Below are 24,455 nucleotides of genomic sequence, written 5' to 3'. Positions count from 1 at the left end.
TAAAAAGGTATAAAAAAATATGTTTTTTTATGTTAGGTTTTAATCAATCTGCCCCTCCGTGTGTTTGCAATGTTAAATTATATATGTTTCTTTAATTACTCTTTGTAGACTACAGGGGCTTTATTGTATAACATGTTTAACACCCTAATTTCCAATAGGATTGGGTATTTGCTTATTTCATGAGCACCACAGGTCCATCGATACAAATTTAGGACTAACCATGTTTAATAGAACTTACAACACTGAGATATTTCAAACTTCCAATAAATAGACTACAAAGATGTAATTAATCTGTAAATGAGGAACCAACTGACCTTCATGGAGAAGACAAATAAGGTTTTGGAGGGATTTCCAGTGACTCTAAGTCCGCTTCTAACATTTCCAATGCCTTCGTGATTGTTGGTCGGTTCAAGGGATTTGTTTGTATGCACCATAAGCCCACAATAATCATTTTTCTTACCATCTCTTTTTCTTCATCACTCATACTTGTATGCAGTCCAAGTTCTTCATTAAATTTAACTTTTTTGTATATCCAATGAGGAAAATATATTTCACTTGTATGATCAACTCCAACCTCAACATTTTTCCTCCCTCCAACCATTTCCAAAATCATCATCCCATAACTATAAACATCTGATTTGTGGGATACTTGCCCAAAACTCCTTGAGAATAGTTCGGGGGCTATATACCCAGGTGTTCCTCTCATAAGGGACATGGACATCATGCTTCTTCTCTCGAGGGATAGCTTAGCAAGGCCAAAATCTGATATCTTAGGAGAAAAATCTTTATCTAAAAGAATATTATGGGGCTTTATGTCGAAATGCAAAATTTGTGTGTTACAACCACTATGCAAGTATTCTAAGCCTCGGGCAATCCCAATAGCAATCTCACGTAATTTTTCCCAACCAAGTTGACTACTACTCAAAAACCCAGGGTTATATATGAATTTCTCAAGTGACCCATTAGGCATGAACTCATAAATCAATGCTTTTTTATGGCCCTCAAAGCAAAATCCCACAAGACTTACGACATTTACATGGGACGTCCTGCCAACACTTGCGACTTCGTTTATGAAATCTTCACCATTTCCTTTCGATTCACTTAATATCTTCACCGCCACTAAGCTTCCATTACTTAATGTTCCTTTATACACTGAACCAAAGCCACCTTGTCCTAATTTGAGTTCAAATAAGTTTGTCATCTTCTTTACTTGCAAATAAGTGTACCTTTTAGCAAGGAATTGATGATCTTCTAGAAATTTTTCCACATTAACATCCTTATTTGTCTTTTTTCGCCATCTGAGTTTCCGTATGAAACAGAAAATTATCCCAACCAACATTGTCACAGATCCGACACAGATAGCTGCATCAAACAATCGACAAGAATATCTTAAAATATTGATTATTAAAATTTAAAATGTAAACTGAGTAAACAAAATTTTGTGTATGATAAATAAATCCATGACTTATAAAATCTATTATGAATATATGAAAATAACCAAACAGTAACATAATTAATTAATCTTGCATAAATTAGATCATTGAGTGATCTGTGTATCAATGTTTCCTATGATGTTATGCATTCAGTGAGTGATTTATTTTATAAAATATATGAATGACTTAAGCTATCACTCAATTTGAACTTGAAGTAAATGAAAACAAGAGACTAACCAAATGGGTATCATTGTTGGGATTGGAAAACTCTTTTGTTCAAGACAATAACATAATTACAATAGGAGGAGTCGCTCTCATACTCAACTATTACAAAAAACCAACCCTCTTTCTAGCATTCTCACACTAAGTATTATGCTTAAACTCTCTGAGTTTGGGATGCTTTACAACTGAAGATAAAGCCTATATTTATATTCATGGAAGCCACCATTTCTCCTGTCATCATTTATTATGTTCACCATAGGGGAAGAAGAACATGCCACCCTAGGAAGAAAATGTTGCCATCAACAATGGTGGGCTTCTAGATAGAGTTTGGAAATCAAGAAATGTCACCTTCTAGGATTGTTAATAGTGTTGATGACCACCTTGGTCAACATGTCAGAAGGATTGTTATTGGTGTTGATCTTTAACACCTTCAATTCTCGTCCCTCAATTGCTTCTCTAAGGCGGTGATAATGGATATCAATGTGTTTTGTGAGAAAATGGTACATTAAGTTCTTGCTAAGGTCCATAGCATTCTGAATATCACAATCAATCATGTACTCTTCTTGTGGAAAGTCTAATTCTTAAAGAAATTGTTTTATCCATATAAGCTCCTTCTCAGCTTTAACAGCAACATTATACTTGGCTTTTGTTGTTGACAGTGCTACACACTGCTGTAACTTGGATTGCCACGAGATAGCCCCCTGCCAAAGTGAAAACGTAACTTGATGTAGATTTCCTATTATCAAGATATCCATCCATATCGGCATCTATATAACCTTCCACGATTGGCTTTTCTCCCCCACAACATAAACATACTTTCGAACTACCCCTAAGGCACGAAGTATCCACTTGATTGCTTCCTAATGTTGTTTTCCTGGAGTAGCAAGATGTCTACTCACAACACCAAAATCATGAGCAATATTTGCTCTTGTACACACCATTGAATACGTAAGCAGTGGTGAGTCTAGAATAAAATGTCAATTGGTTCACTAACCAAATTTAATGGGCTGGTTCAAGAGAAAATCAAGTTCAATTGGGTCGGTTCAACCAAAAATATAATCAGTTTAACGTGTATAAAAATTGGTGGTGAAAGGACCGAGCCCAAATTGGTCATTCCTTCATGAAAAGGTTTCACTAAAACCACCTTATACTTTGATTTAGCAAGTTTAAACCAAAATATAGAAAAGCTTATGGTGTAAAAAAATGAAAAATGAAACATTTACTTATAATAGAAAAAAATAGTCTTCATTTTCATATTGGTGTCAATTTGGGACTCTTTCAAGTCATAAATATAATATGCCTTCTATTGCGTATATTTTATAGTTTTTTTGTTCTCTTTTTTACCAAACACATTAACATAGATCCTTCAAAATATTTAAGGTAGGTCCTAATTTTTTTGTATGTAATTTGTTGTAAACTTATTAGATTTAGGTAGGTCAAGTGACCCACCTTGGACCAATATAGCCTCGCCCCTATACATTAGACTTCCTACAAATGAGGATAAGGGACTTTCTTCATCTCTTCTCTTTCTTTCTCATAAGAGGGATAAGTTTTCTTATTCAACTTGAAGTGATTTACCAATGGCATACCAATGGGCTTGGCATTTCCATATTGAACCTTTTGATCACATGTTCAACATACTGCTCCTATGATAAGAACATTTTTCTTGATTTTCCATCATAGATAACTTTCATGCCCAATATATGATGTGTTGGGCCTGAGTCTTTCATATCAAAGAACTTAGATATATCCTTCTTCAAGTTGTCGATCATCATTCCATCTTAGTTCACTATTAGCATATCATCAACGTAGAGCAAAAGGATGATAATTTTCCTATCTAGAAACTTCTTTAGGTAGACGTAGTGGTTTGCAATGGTTCTTTTGTACTCGTAACTCGCCATGAGTCAATCTTCTTGTACGAATTCCTTGGGGCTTGCTTAAGACCATAAAGGCACTTCTTTAATTTACAGAAGAGATGTTAGTTCTTTGTGACTTTAAAGCAATCGAGTTGCTCCATGTATATTTCTTCATCCAAAATACCATGGAGAAAGGTTGTTTTCATATCCATCTGCTCAAGTTCAAGATATAGACTGGAAACCAATCGAAGAACAACTCAAATATACATCACCTTCACAACCGGCGAAAAAATATCATCAAAGTCAATTCCTTCTTTTTGTTGGAAACCTTTGACAATGATTCTTGCCTTATACATCATTGTATTTTCCTTGCCATCTTTCTTCAACTTGAAAAGCCATTTTTTTCAAGTATTTCTTTTTTTTGGGGAGTTTCACCAACTTATATGTTTGATTCTTCTACAAAGAATTCATTTCTTCTTCCATGGCATTCTGTCATTTGGCTTTGTCAATATAAGATTAAACTTCCTAAAAGCTCTTTGGCTCCCTCTTGTTGGTAAGAAGGATATAGTTTGAAGTTGGGTACCTTGTTGATGGAAAACAAACTCGTTCAGATATTCGACCTTGAGTTACTTCATTTTCAAATTTTGGCAATGTATTTGATTTATCAATAGGTGGAAGCTCCCCTAATGAACACCTTCTTGATTTTCATCATAAACTTCATCATCTTCTTTAGTGGTTCCACATACGTCGAAGTGGACATGGCTCAACAACTCGTAACGGTTCTTTCTTGTGGGGCATAAGGAAACTTTATATTGTTTCCCAAATAGATAGTATTCACATAGATCCACGAAAACATCTTTTGCCACTGAAATAGACTCCTTATTTACAAGAGTCGTCAATCCTTTCACGATCATGTGGCCTAGTCTTTTATGCTACAAGTTTGGTGATGTCTCTTATTCAACAACATTGAGACTTGGTTGAAGCAGCTGTATAGAGGTTTTACAAAGTGCACCATAGTGTTGTCTCATCGCAACGACCATAACACCTTTTAACAACTTCTAAGTGCCATCTTTGAATTGATTATCATATCCCTAAACATTAAGAGCTCCAACTAAGATAAGATACATTCTCAGCACTGGTACATGTTGAACATATTTCAGCACCAATGTACACCCTACATTTGTAACGCCCCGATTCTCAGGTATTGTCTAAATATGAGTTATTGGCTTAAGCCCTACTCGACGAGTTGGTTGATCTACTCGTCGAGTAGCAGCGGTAAGGATCACGGGTTAAGTAACCTACTCGACGAGTCCATATTGGGACTCGGGGAGTAGGAGCTGGCGGCCGAAACCCTAAATCCCAGGGTTGTGCACCCTATTTAAGGGAACACAAACCTCTTTCAACCTCTTTGCATTCTCTTATCAAACCCTAATGTGTGTGTGCGCCCATTGTGTGTTTGAATCCTTGGAAGAGGATTTTTGGTGAAAAGAGCTATGCAAGCAAGTGGTTTGAAGCAAGGAGCTTGGGGAAAATCCATATTTACTCCATTTGTCAACTCTTGGGAAGGTATCAAGCTGTTATCCTCCTTTCTATTTCGTTCTAGACCTCCTTGGTTGGAGGTTAGGGTTCTTGGTTGGGTTATAAAGTCATTTCCTGGAGTATGAGCCAAGTTCTGAAGTTGTAACTTCAGATCTGAACTCTCTATGGATTGAAGGACCATAAAGTTCTTAGCTTTGGAAAGTTTGAGCCCCTCCCTATGTGTAAAACCCCATTTCAAGCATAGTTTGGTCTTTTTGAGTCATTGGAGCCTTGCATGCACGTAAAGTTTGCAACTTTACGTGATAAGCAGGCCTAAGGAAATTGGATCTACAATTTGGGGTCTTGCCATGGCTTAAAAGTTGTCTGCATGATAAAATGATTGAATGGACTCGGCAAGTTGCAAAGTTGACTCGGCAAGTCACATGAAGATGGTCGTGAACTTGACGAGTTAATGAACAACTCGGCGAGTCCGATGAAGATCGCCATAAGACTCGACGAGTTAAAGAACAACTCGGCGAGTCGGATGAGTGTTCACTTGGATATGTATGAGCGTGTATCCATCGAGTTGCAAGGAGGGAACTCGAAGGGTGGCCTTAAAGTTCGAATGAGAATCAAAGGAACTCGACGAGTCACCCCGATGACTCGGCGAGTTGGATTATACTTCAAGGAACTCGGCGAGTAGCCGATGGTAGTCGGCGAGTAGCCGATGGTAGTCGGCGATTTGGGGTCAACATGGACTGTTGACCTTGACTGAGTGCTTTGACTTTGATTAGGGGTTGACTAATGGGTTATGGGGTACCTTATAAGGTTAAGGACTTATGAGCATATTGTGCTATGATCTTAGGTGGTGGAGCCGGTGTCGGGTGATCCGAGAGTTGGAGTGTATCTTTCGAGTCGACATTTGCAAGGTGAGTTATCCTCACTATATCGATAGGGTCTACGGCACCAAGGCCGACCCTTTAGTTGTTATTGTTATGGTATGTTGCATGTGGTTGTGATTTGTTAGTTCGGAAACGAGGTAGACAGTATGTTATGCTTTTATGATCCGTAGGGATTGGTGTGTTAGTGACCTACTAGGTCGGTACTCTAGTTACAGGAGAATTCTATGATTGATGATCAGTGTGACAGATATGTTATATGTTTATATATGGCTATATATGATAGTATGTGCACATGATTATTTGTTTGTGGTTGGGTTGAGGCGGTCCTGCTTTGTGCTGTAGGCCAATATACCCGATGAGCGGATCGAGGGGGACTGTAGGCCCACGTGGCAGACCAGTCATACCGAAGGCTCAGGATGGATTCAGACATACTGTAGGCCCGGTAGGGCGGTCCATTCAGGTCGATGGCCCAGTATGCATGTTGATTGAATTGATTATTACTGTTGTGGTATTGTCGGTGTGGTATTGGTATTTCGGGGGTAGCTCACTAAGCCCTCAGGCTTACAGTTTTCAGTTTACTGCTTCAGGTACTTCAGAAGATAGTAGAAAGGCGAAGGCGTGACCGTATCGCTCCTCATCCTTATGTTATATTTTTGGGACACTCTGATGGAAAATGATTTGAAAACATTTTGTAAACAATGCTATGTGGTTTTTATTTATGATTGAAAAAGGTTAAATTTGACGTAAAATTTATGGTTGTTACAACATTGGTCTTTATATATACACCACCAATACCAACAATGCTTGAGAAAATGGTGTTTCTCTTCTTCATAATACTATCATCTTCGGGTTTATAAGTAGTAAATAACTCTCGGTTTGGATTTAAATGATATACTGCAACGCTACCAATCACCTACTCATCATCATTAGTGCTAACATGCATGCATGCTTATTCCTTATATGTAACAAGGGCAATGTCTTGTGTTATGAGGACCATGGTTTCACTGTTCTCTCTACTTGAACTCTGGCTCATCTTGAGCTTCTCCCATGAGAACATTCAGCAATCACTCTTTTTATGTCCATTATAATTACAATAATTACAATAGCCTTTAAACTATGTATTTTTAGACTTACCATACTCTCGTGATTTACCTCGATCTTCGGATCTTCCATTTTGTTAACCATATATGCCTCTACCTTCGGTTCTTCCTTAGTTTATTGCTTGGTTTTCTAACACCATGGAAAAAAAATATTATGCACCAGCTTCTTTCCTTTTGTCTTCCTCTTTCATTAGGGTGTTTGTGACCATTTTCATTGTTACTTTGCTATCGGGGGAAATTTTGTTGAGAGTCATAACAAGTGTCTCCCAATGTTCTAGTAGAGAACTAATGAGCATTATGGCTTGTTCCTTATCTTTTAGAACCTAATCAGCAAGACTGAGCTGGTTTACGAGATTCTACAACTAGCTTGTATGCTCGGTTAGAGATGTATCAATTTGTAACTTATGGTTTACAAGGCGCCTCATCAGCAAGGTCCTTAACATTGTCTTTGCCTGATACATATTCTCGAGCTTCTCCCAAAGTTTGTATGCATCTGTCTCTTAAGAGACATGATGAAAAACATTGTGGTCAGATCATTTCTTGCACCACTGTTTTTTTATTTATTCTTGTCTAAACTTTGTATGTCTTCATATCGGGTTTGACGCCTCTCTTTTCTAAAGGATCAGCTAAATCCTTCTAATTCAGCAAATCTTCCATCCTTGGCTTCCACATGTTCTAATTTATGGGGGTAATTCAAACCATCATAATTGTATTTGTAGATTACATCGAAAATACTTGAAACTCTCTTTTACAAACATTTAGAGGAACAACAAGTAAAATCGAGCTCACTGTTGGATTTAGAAGCATAAAAAATGGTAGGATAGACTTTTCTAGGGTCAAAATATACTTTTTGGAAAAGTTATTAGCTAATCTGTAACTTTTCAAACCTATAGGGCTAATCGGTAATTTACAAATTTATAGGGACCAAAGTGAATAATTTCTACCACATAGGGACCTTTTTGAAAGTTTTTAGAAGTAGAGGGACCAAAATGGTAAATTTCAGAATAACAGGGACCGAAATGGAGTTTTTAGAAATAAAGGGACCTATTTACATATTTCTAAAACATCAAGGGCCAAACTGCGAGTTTCTAGAAATCTAGTCAAAGAGGACGCCACTGTGATGTCATGTTAAGATCATCTTCTTTGGCAAGCTGGTTTTTCCGACGAACCTTTAACCAACGATTTGGAAGTCTTCTGATGGTCGAAAAAATCCGAAAAATATATTTTCGGAATCCTTGAAACGAGACCTCTCCAAAGGTGTGCCCCAAAATGAATTTTGAGATAAAAACAATTTGACCTATAAACAAAGAAATTCAAAAAAAAAAATCTGGACACCAACTGAGGCTTTGATATCAGTTCTTAGGTTGTAAAACTCTTCTATTTCAACACAAGAATAAAATTACAATAGGATGAGAAACTCTTACACTTAACGATTACAAAAAAACCAACCCTCTTTCTGAAACCCTCACTCTAAGTGTTATGTCAAACTCAGAGAGTTTAAGCATAACACTTAAAGTGAGAATTTTAGAAGAGGATTGGTTGTATGTAATAGTTGAGTGTGAGAGTTGCTCCTACTATTGTAATTATGTTCTTGTGTTGAATAGAAGAGTTTCCAATCTTAGCAATCATTTCCTCTAGGTCAAATTGTTTTTTATGGTAAAAGCATATGGTGGTCAATATCTTTAATTAAGCAGTTATCTCCAAGAAGTCGAAGAACCAGAAAGCTATTGTCATTGAACTAGAGCTCAAAACCATGGTACACACAATATGATTCTTGTACATGGAATTCTTATATTCATAATTAATAAAAATATCCTTTGAAAAACACAAGAAAATCAATAGTATTATGTTTTGTTTCTTTTTTAAAGTGTTAAAGATGATGGTGGATCAAACACAAGTCTTAAGTCTTGGCACAAAAAAATTTATACATCTCAATGGTTATTCATAAATGAAAACACATTCAATCACACACTACACTTTAGTGATCTTACTTTGCATTCATTTTTTTAATAAAGAAATAGGCGTATTATGTAAAATAGGAATATTTTTTATATACTATTTTATAGATATAGGTTATATATTATAATTGATACTCATAAGGGTTAAGGGTATCCATCCATCCCAACCAACTAATCACATCATTGTTACATAGTTTTCTCTCTCCTCCCTTCCATATTTCTCATCCATTCCATCCTAACTCGACTTTCATTTTTTGTTTTCTAAATTAAACTTTCATTATTAATTTATTAAACTATAAAATTAAAAACAAAATAAAAATATAACATTTTTAAATTAAAAATAAACTAGTCCAAATAAAAAGAAGACACGATAATTAAAAAAATCCTAAATTCCTAAAATAAAATTATAAAACTCCCACGTATATTTTGCTGCATTTTATCGTTTCCTTTAAAGCAATGTGCACGGAACATCTCCAACCAAATGATGATACACAAAATGAGAAAATACTTCATATCTTGGTCCTCTATTTCCTGCGCCAGCAATTGAGCATTTCATTCTTTATTTTCTCATATAAGACACAATTTTTTATCCATATATTTTCTCTCTCCCATTTATGTTCTGTTTACAGTGTGGATGCCATCATTGTTGAAAATATCAACTATTTCATTTGGTGTTGAGGTTGTCGATGTCGCTTTCTTTCTTTTTTGTTTTCTCCGAGGTGCTGTGTCTTCAACACCAACGTATTTTGTTGTTGGCTGAATCTGGGTGGAAATTATGCATCAGAAGATGTTGTGAAGGCGTTGGATGAAGATGTTTTGGTTCGTTTCGATGAAGGAGGTAGTGAGTCTCCACCGACTTTTTTTACGCGCAACCATTTCGCATGGTGTTTCAAAACATCCCAAGCTTTGTCATGTGGAAAATATTTCCTGATTAATAAGCCTAAGATACTCGCTTTGTGCATCTTTTTAAAACATCTATCTCAGAACTCCCGCGCTCCATATTGTTCAGCTTATGGTTGTAGATGTCGTTGAAACCATTACACTTCTTTTGAAGGTTTTTCCATTTTTGAATTCACTTAGTGCCTTGTCAGATTTGAACCTCTCAATTGAACGTTAAAATGTTCTAGGACCCGCTCCCAAAATGCCTCCGACCTTTGTTGATTTTAGCATGCCTTATCTTTAGAAACATTGACATATGCCTTAGACAAATCCACCTCTTCCTTTTCCAACAATTTATTTGACTATTAGCATTTCGTACAATTTCATGTATTAGAAACGATTTTGTGCTCTGTACTTGCTTGTTGATTTCTGTACGAGGGGTTTGTCACTAGATTATTCGGACTTTACTTTTTGAGTATCAAAAAATTAAGAGACCTTTGGAAGAGAACATTAGAATTGGGTTTCCGAAACTTTTTATGAAAATTGCAGGTATTGATTATACCAAGTATTTTTCTTTTAGAACACAAAATTTGTTGTAGGATTGTTGTATCGGATATTGGTTAAATTGTTGTTGATCTTTTTTGTATCATGGTTAGTTTTGATTTTGGGATTCCGGAGCATAAATCTTGACTGGTGTTAACATTTCTGCGGCCATGTCTTTGGCTAGAAACACCTTGTTTGGATTTGCCACGAATCCGTAGAAGTGGAATTGAAGAGGTGTGGAATGGAATTGGGAGAGTCGGAATGGAATTTAGAAAGAATGGAATATAATTTAAGTGTACTTTGATCGGTATATATAGATTAAAGAAAGTGTATATATATATATATATATATATATATATATATATATATATATATATATATATAGAGAGAGAGAGAGAGAGAGAGATTTAGGTTCTATGGAAAACAAAAAACCCTAAAAATCATAAAAATGCATAAAAAATACTTAGAGATCACAGAACTTTTTTTTTAATTTTTTTTTTAAAAAAATCGCACCTTTTAATACAAAATCGCTGAAAATATATATATATATATATATATATATATATATATATATATATATATATATATATATATATATATATATATATTTGATTTTTAATTTTTTTTCAACAAAATTTTAAAAAAAGCTGCGATTTATATATATATATATATATATATATATATATATATATATATATATATATATATATATATATATATATATATATATATATATATATATGAACGCTTAATGGTCAAAGAGGGTGTATGGGATAAAGAAAAAGGTAGAAGAGTTCACAGGTTCTACAACCCGCCAAGGATAAAACTCGCCTGACCTCTCCAGCCAAGGGTTCGTATACCCTACGGTATAACCCTTGTCTTGCGCAACTCACCGTTGACACCATCACCCTAATAGGTTTCTTGTAACATTCCGGAATAGCAAGAGTAGAGTTGAAGGACTAAAAGTGTACATTTTGAAGGGCAACTCGGCGAGTCCATGAATGGACTCGGTGAGTAGGGTCGCGACTTTGGTCGCAAGTCAAGTGGCCTACTCGGCGAGTCCAAAGATGGACTCGACGAGTAGGTACTGAGTGGAGAAAACCCTAAATCCGGGGAATGAGCCATATTTAAAGAACATTATATCTTCTCCCCAGCCTCTTTGATCCCCCTTGATGTCCAGAAACCCTAGAAAGCGTTATTGAAGAAGATTAGAGTGCATTTGGAGCTTGGGGAGGTGTTTGTTGAAGAAATCTTGAAGGAGAAGAGGCTTGGATCAAAGGGATTTGCTTGGATTCGACTTTCATTGCAGTTGGGGCATTCTTTTGAGGTAACATCTCGTTCTTGGGCTATCACTCATATGGATTCATCATTTTGGGGTTTGTGGGGAGTTTATTTTGGTATGTTTTGGAGTTTGGAGGTTAGATCTGAGGTTGCTACCTCAGATCTGGAATATTGAAGGCCTAGAGTGCATTAAAGTTCCTGTGTTTGAGTGCTTAGTGAAGCCATCGTGTCCCAAACCCTAGCTCTAAAGTGAATAAGGCCTAGATCTCTTTGGATTCACGTAAAGTTTGCCACTTTACGTGATGAATGGATTGTAGGAGGCTAGATCTATATTTAGGATCAATTGCATGGCTTGGAATGCTTCTGTTTCGATTTAGATCGGTTGTACTCAGCGAGTCACAAGGGTGGACTCGACGAGTTGCTTGAAGATGAGCTGGAACTCGACGAGTTGGATGAACAACTCGACGAGTAGGTTGAAGATAGCCTTAGACTCGGCGAGTCTTGTCGAAGAGTCCCAATATTTTCTGGTTGAGTCGAGAATCGGTGAGTCAAGGGATGACTCGTGAGTTGGGTGCGAGTGGACTCAGCGAGTCTCGGGGTGACTCGGCGAGTTAGGTCGCGGATTGAGGGAAGTTCTGAGCATAGGGACTCGATGAGTCATCGGGTTGACTTGACGAGTAGAGTCAGTCAGGGGTTGACTTTGACTTTGTCCAAGGTGACCAGTTGTCTTCCGGGGGTATTTTGGTAATTAAGAATATATATATATATATTGAGTTGAGTGTTTTGGTGTTCAGTGGAGGAGTTCGTGTTGGAGTTCGGAGCAGCGGGATCTTATCCTTTCAGCCGGTAGTTTCAAGGTGAGTTATCCTCCTCACTGTATCAACAGGGTCTAAGGCACCAAGGTCGGCCCTTTATTGGATTGAGATTCGGATATGGTTATTATGTTATTGTTTGATATGTCTGCATCCTGGTAGCTAGGATGGTATATGCTGGAAACCTAGTTAAGTTCAGTTTCCCGATATGTAGAGTGATGCTATGCTAGTGACTGGTTAGGTCGGTAACTTGGTTAGGGTAATGATATGCTATGTGATCTGCTTGATTGGTTTGGTGACTATGACTGTTATATGATTGTATGTTATGTGCACATGGTTGTTTGGACTGGAGATGGGTTGAGGCGGGTCCTGCTTTGTGCTGTAGGCCAAGATACCCAGGGCGGACCGGGTGTTCCAAAGGCCCAGCGAGCGGTCCGGATAAGCTGTAGGCCCCACGAGGGCGGACCAGACGTGCCGAGGCTCGGAGAGTGGACCAGGCCGACTGAAGGCCCGATGTGGGTGGACCAGTCATACTGTAGACTCACAGAGTGGACCAGGTGGGTTGAAGGCCCGGTGCGGGCGGACCAACCACACTGTAGACTCGAAGGACATGACTAGACTCGGAGGGTGGATCCGGTGGACTGAAGGCCCGATACGGCGGACCAGTCACACAGTAGACCCAATATGCATGGCTGTTCTATGTTCTGTTATGTTATGTATGCTTTTTATGCTATGGGCCGGAAGGCAATATGTTTTGGACCGGAAGGTCGTAGCCTGGAAGGGCGTATATGTGGTTGGTATTTTGGGGGTATCTCACTAAGCTTTCGGGCTTATAGTTGTGGTTTAATGTTTTTCAGGTTCTTCAGGAGATTGTGGCAAGGCAAAGACGTGATCGTACCGTTCCTCGCGTTTATGTTTCATGAAATGGACCTGGGAATATTATGATAAATAATGTATTGAAAACCTTTTTGTAATAATTTAATGAAATCGGATTGTTTTTGAAAAATTTAAATTAGTTGGATTTTTCGGTCGTTACAAGTTGGTATCAGAACCTTGGTTTGAGTGAATTGGAGGACACTTGTGTGACTCCAGTCTCAAATCGAGGAGGGTTTTCAAAAGAGAATTTAAAATGGTTTTCAAAATAAGTAAGGAGGACGCGGAGGTACGATCAGCCGAAGCCAATAAGTAACCCCAAATTACCATTCATGACATTTGTTTATTTGAGCTTTAATAGAACAGCATGCTAGTGATAGGCTAGGGATCTTCAGGATTTCATGATAATGTTGCTTGTTATGTGATGCCTGCTAGCCTAGGGTTCCTCTATTGAGAGTTCCAATGTTCCTCTAGGAGTGAGGATCGAGCGCTTGCTATGTATATTTGTCACTAGGGTGTTGTGGTAGTACTTCATACAAATATGGGTAGGTTTGGAAGGTAGTATGGGCCCGTACTACTGAAAGCACAGGACCCATACGCGTATCAGGGAAACCATGACCTCTAGGGTTGGGTTGAGAGTTGGTTCCCGGGATAGTGGGAGGTGTCTGAGATTTTGGTGTTTTATTTTCAGTATGGAGATTTCAGGGAATGCTGGGAGTGGATCCGGGTCAGGATCAGGAGCAGGATAGGGAGTTCCAGGTGGGTCCGTACCGCCCGAGGTTGTCAGTCAGATGAGTACGCGCGAGTTGGATGCGAGGATTCGTGAGATCCTGCATGATGAGGTTGCTGCATTGTTTCGGGCTGAGCTACCGAAACTGTTTGGGTCGATCAAGACCGCCATGGTGGAGTATTTTGATGAGTGCTATGCGGCTCTCACGGAGACGGCTGCCGCGGCGGCTACAGCGGCTGTAGCAGCGGCAGGGGGAGGAGCTAGTAGAGGTTTTTAGTATCGGGACTTCGATAATACGAAGCCTCCCACCTTCGATGGAGTTCAGGATCCGATCGTTGCTATGAGATGGTTATCAGATGTGGAGGGGTGTTTCTTCACGTGTTCATGCCCTGCTGATCAGAGGGTGAGGTGTGCTTTGAACCTGTTAAGGCTCGGGGCAAAGGATTGGTGGAGATTGACCACGGGGTCATACTCGGATGCGCAGAGGGCTGCTATTTCATGGGATCAGTTCAGAGAGATGTTCAACACTCGCTATGTTCTGCGGGTCGAGAGGGAGAGGTTGGCTGAGGAGTTCCTTGAGCTGAAGCAGGATACGGAGTCGGTGACAGAAATCACCAGGATGTTTACTGAGAGGGAGATGTTTTTCCCTGAGTTCGCTTCGGAGCAGGCTCAGATGTCCCGATATCTGAGTATGCTAAAGAGGGACACCAGGCAGTTTGTGTCCGCGCAGAGGTGCGAGACCTTGTTGGAGTTGCAGGAGGCCGCTAGGCGGCGTGAGTTAGAGATTGAGTTGCAGATGTGTGAGCTGAGGCAAGCTTCGGTTCAGTCGCAGCCGGCGACGAAACGGTCTAAGACTGTTGATTCCAGGATGGGAGATCAGGGCAGCCACGTTTGTGGAAAGTGTGGGAGGGGTCACACCGGATTTTATCGGTCCGGTGGTACATGCCGCAAGTGCGGAAAGGAGGGACACTATGCGCGGGATTGTCGGCAGTCAGTGCCGGTTCGGGATTTGAGAATATGTTATCATAGTCATCAGGTTGGACACTTGAGGGTCAACTATCCACATCTTGCTGCAGGACCGGTGCAGGCTCCAGCACCGGCCACGTTGAGGATCACAGGTGGAGGTCAGGGTGGAGCGGAGCCCCCAAGGGCTTAGGGTCGTGCTTTTCAGCTTGCAGCGGAGGAGGTTCGAGCAGTACCGGATGCAGCCGCGGGTATGTTTCTTTCTTGTTGTCTTATTTATTATGATTATTGTGGAGTATCGTTTATCTGCTAGTCTCGTTGGGTGGTTTTCGTTTTGGTATCCATTGTTCCTTGAGGGTTTGTCATGGGTATGGGTTAGTATTTCGGGTTTTCGCTGGTTATCTTTTGTGAGGATTATTGGTGGATGCGGTGTTGGTTTGAATGTCGGGTAGCATCTGCAGTCTGAGGAACGAATATTTGAAGATTGGGTTCCTTTCGAGCGGGATGATCGGTGTGGAAATCTGTTTTGCGAAGGTTGCTAGTGCTAGTGGGAATCAGTCTGAGTGTAAATGTGGGTTTTGTGCAAGGTTATCTTGGGAGGTCGGTGATAGCGACCGAGGGTTGGTAGTCAGTGCCTTAAGTGGGGGAGAATTGGAGATTTCTCCGGAGGATCGACGAGTATGAAAGGTTGTTTACCTGCATGGAATTCAGTAGTGTCTCGGTCAGCCGAGGGCATTGGTTGATATGGGTAAATGGCAGGCGTGCGGGGCGGGATACAGACCAAGAGCTTGATTGTGCAGGGCCTGGGATCAGGCCAGGATCGAGTATGTATGATGGAGATAGAGTTCGGAACCCCTGGGGGGCTAGAACAGTATGCATGGGAGGTTTTCCCAGAGAGGTAACTCGGAATGTTGATTGCTAGTTGAGCGGCCCGGATAGACTGAAGGCCAATGGGCGTACCAGTCAGGCCGAAGGCTCAGTGAACGGTCCAGCTAGACTGAAGGCCCTGGAGGGCGGTCCAGGTCTGATGAAGGTTATGAGAGTGGTCCAGTTTGACTGAAGGCCTGGTAAGGCGGTCCAGTCATGCTGAAGACTCTGCATGTGTTTTTAGATCGGTTCGAGGTAATGGATTGAGTATGTCGCGATATGTTAGCGTTGCAAGGTCTGACCCTAGAGATTGATCGCAATCAGTGAAGGTAGTGCATGGACTTGAGAGTCTTCTCGGGTGGATTCAGAGTATGTATGGTGTATGGGATACCAGTTACGCTATAAAGAGGTGGTGTAGCGTTGGGTGAGCACCGTAGTACTTTTCGTGGTGACAAGGCGGTCGAGTGGTTTTCCTTGGTAAGGAAAAAGGGAGGAATGTAATTCTGAAGGGGAGTGCAAATTCACGGAAGTGAAAATGGCGGTGTAGAGTTATGGTCGGAGTGGTCTAACGGTGGTCATTGAGCAGCGTGTGCGGCGGAGGTTTGGGATGACATCATGAGGGGATGTCTTCTGAGGTCGCGGAAGGTAATTTCGAGGTTGTAAAGTCAAGAGGCTCATAAGGGATGTAGATATGGGGTTTTGGATTCCCAGCTTGATTTCGGGAAAGGATTTGTGTATCAGTGGTTCATCCTGAGGGATGTTTTGAGGGTCATCAGAGTGATGAGTTTCCTAACCTGAGGGTGCTAGAGCTAGTTCACATGTGCATGCGATTGCAAGAAGAGAACTCATGGGAGTTGCTCTGAAGAGTGTGTCTTTCTGTCAACATGGTATGGATAGAGTTGGATTCGGATCGGGAATCGGGTGGTGCATAGTTATTTATAGCTCACATGAGTCGAGTAATGGTTGTGATTTGGAGCAGTGTTGCATCATGAGTGGTACTCAGTTGTTGTGTGTGGTTATCGTAGGGTAAAGTCGGTGCCCGGTTTAAGACGGTGGTCAGGACACCGCAAGGAAGGAGAAAGTGAGTTCGAGTTTCAATGGGCATGCCTTGAGGGACCTGGTCCGGTTAAGGCCAGGTGGCGTGTTGTGGGAGTATTTTTGGAGATGAGTTGTCGTAGGCTTCGAGGACGAAGCCTAATTTAAGTGGGGGAGAATTGTAACATCCCGGAATAGAAAGAGTAGAGTTGAAGGACTAAAAGTGTAAATTTTGAAGGGCAACTCAGCGAGTAGGGTCGCGACTTTGGTCGCGAGTCAAGTGGCCTACTCGGCGAGTCCAAAGATGGACTCGGCGAGTAGGTGCTGAGTGGAGAAAACCCTAAATCCGGGGAATGAGCCCTATTTAAAGAACATTATATCCTCTCCCCAGCCTCTTTGATCCCCCTTGAAGTCCAGAAACCCTAGAAAGCGTGATTGAAGAATATTAGAGTACATTTGGAGCTTGGGGATGTGTTTGTTGAAGAAATCTTGAAGGAGAAGAGGCTTGGATTAAAGGGCTTTGCTTGGATTCGATTTTCATTGCAGTTGGGGCATTCTTTTGAGGTAACATCTCGTTCTTGGGCTATCACTCATATGGATTCATCATTTTAGGGTTTGTGGGGAGTTTATTTTGGTATGTTTTGGAGTTTGGAGGTTAGATCTGAGGTTGCTACCTCAGATCTGGAATATTGAAGGCCTAGAGTGCATTAAAGTTCCTGTGTTTGAGTGCTTAGTGAAGCCATCGTGTCCCAAACCCTAGCTCTAAAGTGAATAAGGCCTAGATCTCTTTGGATTCACGTAAAGTTTTCCACTTTACGTGATGAATGGATTGTAGGAGGCTAGATCTATATTTAGGATCAATTGCATGGCTTGGAATGCTTCTGTTTGGATTTAGATCGGTTGTACTCAGCGAGTCACAAGGGTGGACTCGACGAGTTGCTTGAAGATGAGCTGGAACTCGACGAGTTGGATGAACAACTCGGCGAGTAGGTTGAAGATAGCCTTAGACTCGGCGAGTCTTGTCGAAGAGTCCCAATATTTTCTGGTTGAGTCGAGAATCGGTGAGTCAAGGGATGACTCGGTGAGTTGGGTGCGAGTGGACTCAAAGTTGTTGGACTCGGCGAGTCTCGGGGTGACTCGGCGAGTTAGGTCGCGGATTGAGGGAAGTTCTGAGCATAGGGACTCGACGAGTCATCTGGTTGACTCGGCGAGTAGAGTCATTCAGGGATTGACTTTGACTTTGTTCAAGGTGACCAGTTGTCTTCCGGGGGTATTTTGGTAATTAAGAATATATATATTGAGTTGAGTGTTTTGGTGTTCAGTGGAGGAGTTCATGTTGGAGTTCGGAACAGCGGGATCTTATCCTTTCAGCCGGCAGTTTTGAGGTGAGTTATCCTCACTATATCAACAGGGTCTAAGGCACCAAGGCCAGCCCTTTATTGGATTGAGATTCAGATATGGTTATTATGTTATTGTTTGATATGTCTGCATCCTGGTAGCTAGGATGGTATATGCTGGAGACCTAGTTAAGTTCAGTTTCCCGATATGTAGAGTGATGCTATGCTAGTGACCGGTTAGGTCGGTAACCTGGTTAAGGTAATGATATGCTATGTGATCTGCTTGATTGGTTTGTTGACTATGATTATTATATGATTGTATGTTATGTGCACATGGTTGTTTGGACTGGAGATGGGTTGAGGCGGGTCCTGCTTTGTGTTGTAGGCCAAGATACCCAGGGCAGACCGGTTGTTCCGAAGGCCCAGCGAGCGGTTCGGATAGGCTATAGGCCCCACGAGGGCGGACCAGACGTGTCGAGGCTCGGAGAGTGGACCAGGCCGACTGAAGGCTCGATGCGGGTGGACCAGTCATACTGTAGACTCAGAGAGTGGACCAGGTGGGTTGAAGGACCGGTGCGGGCGGACCAACCACACTGTAGACTCGAAGGACATGACTAGACTCGGAGGGTAGATCCGGTGTACTGAAGGCCCGATACGGCGGACCAGTCACACAGTAGACCCGATATGCATGGTTGTTCTATGTTCTGTTATGTTATGTATGCTTTTTATGCTATGGGCCGGAAGGCAATATGTTTTGGACCGGAAGGTCGTAGCCTGGAAGGGCGTATATGTGGTTGGTATTTTGGGGGTATCTCACTAAGCTTTCGGGCTTACAGTTGTGGTTTAATGTTTTTCAGGTTCTTCAGGAGACTGTGGCAAGGCAAAAGCATGATCGTACCGTTCCTCGCGTTTATGTTTCATGAAATGGACCTGGGAATATTCTGATAAATAATGTATTGAAAACATTTTTGTAATAATTTAATAAAATCGGATTGTTTTTGAAAAATTTAAATTAGTTGGATTTTTCGGTCGTTACATTTCTTTGTTGTATAGCTGTACATAAGCAAAACATGAGTTTTGACTATAGATGTCAATGGGATCAAACGGAGGCGAAAATAATCTCCCCCACCCCCGCCACTGAATTCTTATACTTCCCCAAACCTCAAATTCCCCTGTTACTTTGCCCCCAAATTTAAAGACTGCCCCGATCCTTCCTTCGTTTCCACTAAACCTCTTATAGCCCTGAAATCCTCTATTTAACATTATTTACCTTATTTTTTGCTCGTTTATTTTGTTTAACCTTAAATATTACACTAGTTATTCAAATACAAAACATACAATATTCAATGAGTATTCTAAGTTTAATATTTATTTTTATAAATATAATAGTTAAATATAGCGTAATTATATATAGGGTAATTACTTCGAGGCCTCCGTAAGGTATTCGAGATTTAATTTCCTGCACCCAAAAACTACACAAGAGTAAAACTTGCCCCCACTCTTGCCCCCGAACCCAAAAGATTGTAAAAATATCATTCGTACGGAAAATGGGTCCGTTAGGATCGGATCCGACATGGTATTTTGATATCCTAGTTTTGACCCCATTTTGAGAGACAGCCATTTAGCTTTCCATTTGAAAATTCGTGTATTGTAACTTCGCGAGATCATTTTTTTTCCTTTATTCTTAACAACTAGTTTATAACCCGTGAGAAATACAGTTATAAATTTAATTAAACTTTCATGTTAAAAACTTAAAAATTATTAATCAATTATTTTAAATAAATTATTAATTACGAGATATTTTTTTAGTTATATAAAATTATAATCGTTGATTTATAAATATGTAAAATTATATCATCTTATAATATGTATTAATTTTATTTTAATTTTTATTTTAATGTTATTAATTTAATATACTTAAAGTGAAAAAAATAAAAATTTCAAATTTGAAATTTAAAATGAATAATCAATAAATTAACAAGTAATATAACATTAATTAGGATGTGTAATAAGATATAATAAGATATAAGATAGATGAGAAAGAGAAGTGAGTTGAGATTTTTCATTTGACTAACGTTGTAAGTACCACTCCTCTTTTTTTTCCAATTTCATCATATGATGTGATTTATTTTGTCTTTTTGTTTTTTTTTTTCCTTTTTTTTTTGTTGTTTTTAGTACTTATTTATTTATTTATTTATTATTATTATTATTATTATTATTATAAATTTCAATAACCGTATGAAATTCTGACAACATTTTAAAATTAGAATGAAGTTTTAAAATTCGGACGATATTATAAATTTGGACAACATAATAAAATTCGAACAACCATATAAAACGGAACAAAAGCAAAGTTTGTCTTTATTTATCACGGATATATTAATTGGTTCGGTGGTACGTAATAAAGATTGAAAGCAAACTTTACTTTTGTTTCATTTTATATAGTCGTTCGAATTTTATAATGTAGTCCGAATTTATAATGTTGTCCATATATGGCTATCGAAATTTATAATTATAATAATAATAATAATAATATAAAATAAAATAAAATAATAATAATAAAAACAAAAAATAAAAAAAAATGATGTCAAATCAAAGTAAAAAAGTAAAAGGGTGATGGAGGAAAGCAACAGTGTTTTAAAACCCGGGTCAACCCGGCTGGTTCAACCGGTTAGACCGTGATCCGGAGTAGAAGGCGAGTCAATTGTGAACAGTTTTTTGTAAAAATACGGACCGGATCGAACCGGCCGGGTTTTCCCTAAACCGTGGTTCGACCGGTTATACCGGATTGACCCATTTTAATAGGGTTTGGATAGTTGGATACAAGTAGCGAATGTCAAAACTACGAGTCGTTTGTGGTTTCTTCAATGTTTAAACTTTATGGACATCAAATTATTGGTTTTATATGTTTATGCATTATGCAGGACAATAAAAATATATAAAAATAGAAAAAGACCATAGACCGGGTTGACCCGGCGGTTCAACCGGTTGAACCGATTGACCCGTGAACTGGTCATCACACCGAATCAACTAAAAACCCGGTTTTAAAACATTGGAAAGCAATTGGTTGGTGACGATCTAGAATTTGTTTGTATTCTTAATCAAGATCAAAGGCAGAAAATAGTTTTTAGATTTACAATTTTCACAACACTGATGTGTATTTTTTTTAATATTTTTGGTAAGTTTTCGATTCAGAATCAAGTAACAAAGAAGTTTCAATCATTTTCATTTTGTTGAGTTGTCTTGCTTTTTGCCTTTTTGGGATTTGAATTAGAAGGGGGCTCTCTCTACAGATAATTTTAGGTTGATGTAGAGTTGCCATTTACGCATGCAAGGTGTTGGATTAAAATCCCCAGCGAGTTTTAGGTCAAGAAAGAGGTGTTTGTTTGGTCTAGGGCAATTATATTCTCTGATTAGGTGAATTTGAAGAGATTGGGTGTTGGATTAATGAAGGTTTGATTGATCCAGAAAGAGACATTAATGAACAAAGCCACTAGATGTTGCGAGCAAAAAAAAAATTGAGTTGCTCGGTGGAATAGAGTTGCAACAGTCTTGGTTATTGACAATATAGATGGTGACATGATCTCACTTTCTCCCATCTTCAACTCAATACAAAACCCGTTCAACCTAATCTATTCATTCACACCTGGATTCTAACAAGAAAGGCTAAAAAGGGTAGTAGCTCCTATACCATATCATGAAATATGACAGGAAAGAGCATGAGGACACGAAGGCATATCAGGCAAGAATTAGAGCAAGAAAATGCAACCCCTTCACAAAAAAAAATTCTACATGTATATGTGTGTGTATGCATTTATATATATTTACCACTAATGCTTTTGATGAAAGATGTGTATTACCTAGGATCAGTTTCCGTTTTCTGACTGATGTTTCTGCAGCAACCAGACAACAAAAGATAAGTTATATATATGTTAGTTAGACATATCGATTATCCGGTATACCCAGAATAAGGAGTTAACACAAAGGAAAAAAAAAAAAAAAAGGTGTAAATACCATTTTTGCAGTACTGGAAGTGTCCATTGAGAGTGTAGCATCGGCCCTCTTCCTTTTGACACTTATTGCATGGAGTTACAAAATAAATAGAGACTACAGAACTAAGAAGAGAAAATATGTTAGTCTCGTTACCATTACTTCTCTCTCCCACATTCACAGGCAGCTGTATTACTTGACATGCAGGCGGGAGATCACTTGGAACTGCTCTATCACTGATGGAATGGTTATAGTAGAAATTGTAATCTCCACATCTCTTTTTATTGTAATTAGATTGGTCAAAATAAGCTTCCATTTCTGCAACATAATTTGGAAGCTTTGCGCATTTGTAGAGAGTGATGAAGGGTACGATTGAGATGGAATACAAATGAGGACTTGGAGAAATGAAATTATCCATAAGTGCCTCACAATTGCTATCATTTACAAGTTTTTCAAATGTTAAATTACGGATTGAGACCATCGGATCAGACACATACTTGCTATAAATGTCATATGAGTTTCTTCCAAGTTGAATACTCCCACCATTCAAAGTACAGATGACCTTAATCAACCCACATTGCATGTCAGTGGCATTATTATAAAACGGATACGTGAAGGAGGCCAAATTTGGACAACTGAAACTTTCTGGGCAGATAGACAGAGAAGTGTTGAGTTCTGTAGCAGAGTGAATATAAGGTACAAAAGAGAGAACAAGTGAGGCTAAAAAGAAGACGCGAATCATTTCAAATGTCCAACAGAAAAGGTTTAAGAAACTTATATGCATGAGTGTCTATGCACACATATATATATCTTTTAGGTCTATATGCTGTCCAGAGGAAGTTATGTGAGTAGCGTTTAATAACCTTTCACACTCAAAAGACTCAACTTGCCCCAATGTTTACTCCAAAAATATAGAGAAACTATGTCACTTTGGTAATTTTCTCCTTGTTGACCAATAATTCATCAAGACTTTTGAATCAACGACTCTTCTCCTCCTTCCATCCATTCTTTAAACCTTTTCACACGCCAAAACATAACTTGGAAAGTTTCATGTGGTTCTCATCTTATGCCCCTTTAATATGTCTGAATTCAGCATAATCAAAAGTTTTGAATAAAGACGTATTTAATTACTCTTCTTAAAATTTTCAATATCATGTCATATTCTAAGAAATTATAGACATAACAACAGTATTTATATGTAGGATATGTAGTTTTGAATTTGATATTCGAACATGAAATTTTACTTTAGGGATTACCTAAAGCTGTTTCTTTGTGACATAACTTTTCACGTGATTTGTATTTTTTCAGCATCAAGATATAAATAAGTTTAGATGTCTTACCATATCCTCATCAGTTATCAAAATGTCTTTCAAATTACTTGAAATGAAATTGATTTTGTTTATATAGGGTTTTAGAGTACCTTTACTAATGTCGTGTTTTTTCACTTGTTTTCGAGAATTTGACCTGGAATAGTAAAGATTTGTAAAATGAAAATGGGTTTTTAGTGAGATTGAAGATGACTTTTTCTATGCCCACGATGTGTTTGTTGCAATGTCTGACTCAGAATCTGAATTTTCCTCCATAGATTGTTCTACTTTTGAATTTAACTACGATTCATGGGTACACCTGAATCTAATTTTCTCTGTGTATCTGTGTATTAAACTGAAATTTGCATCAGAAATGCGTGTAGAGCTGTTTCTTTTGTTCTTTAGGCATTTAAAGGAGTCATTTTGTTAATTTTACTACAAGATATTGGCAAAAATATTCATTGTGTTGATTGAAAGACTTCTCCTATGGTTAAAAGTGTAATGCTTAAATAGGAAGAGTGAGGTATAATATTTGTATAAAAAAATTGAAAAAAAATAAAGATAGTGAAAGATGATCGATCTTTTTTTTCCAGTGTTTTTAATATTTATTAAACTGTATATATACTAAAAAATTATAAAAAAAATATATTAAAATTTAATGTTTTTAATTCCCTACGAAACAGTATAATATTTGTATAAAAAAAATTGAAAAAAAATAAATAAGACAAAACTTCAAAAATGGTCCCTATGGTTTTCAAAAATATCAAGTTTAATCCCTAAGTTCAAAAAACCTCACAGACGGTCCCTGTGGTTTCAAAACTTTTAACAAGTTGTCCTTTTCGCTAAGCT

The 24,455-nt window shown here is 38.7% G+C and overlaps 1 protein-coding gene across 1 annotated transcript; it reads right to left on the bottom strand.

Annotated features, from left to right (window-relative positions):
* Positions 1–170: 170 nt before the first annotated feature.
* Positions 171–23,049, bottom strand: LOC145036558 (rust resistance kinase Lr10-like). The gene is made up of 3 exons (XM_078985023.1): positions 22,324–23,049; positions 22,170–22,202; positions 171–1,362 (listed from the first exon to the last, which is right to left on the bottom strand). The coding sequence occupies exons 1-3, from the start codon at positions 23,039–23,041 to the stop codon at positions 317–319; spliced, it is 1,797 nt and encodes a 598-aa protein (XP_078841149.1). The 5' UTR covers positions 23,042–23,049; the 3' UTR covers positions 171–316.
* Between the last annotated feature and the right edge of the window lie 1,406 nt (positions 23,050–24,455).

The sequence above is a fragment of the Lactuca saligna genome, chromosome 3 (genome assembly GCF_052625555.1).
Source record: "Lactuca saligna cultivar CGN05327 chromosome 3, ASM5262555v1, whole genome shotgun sequence".
Taxonomy (NCBI): domain Eukaryota; kingdom Viridiplantae; phylum Streptophyta; class Magnoliopsida; order Asterales; family Asteraceae; genus Lactuca; species Lactuca saligna.
Note: the sequence above shows the minus strand (reverse complement) of the source record. Positions and strands in the feature narration are given on the sequence as shown.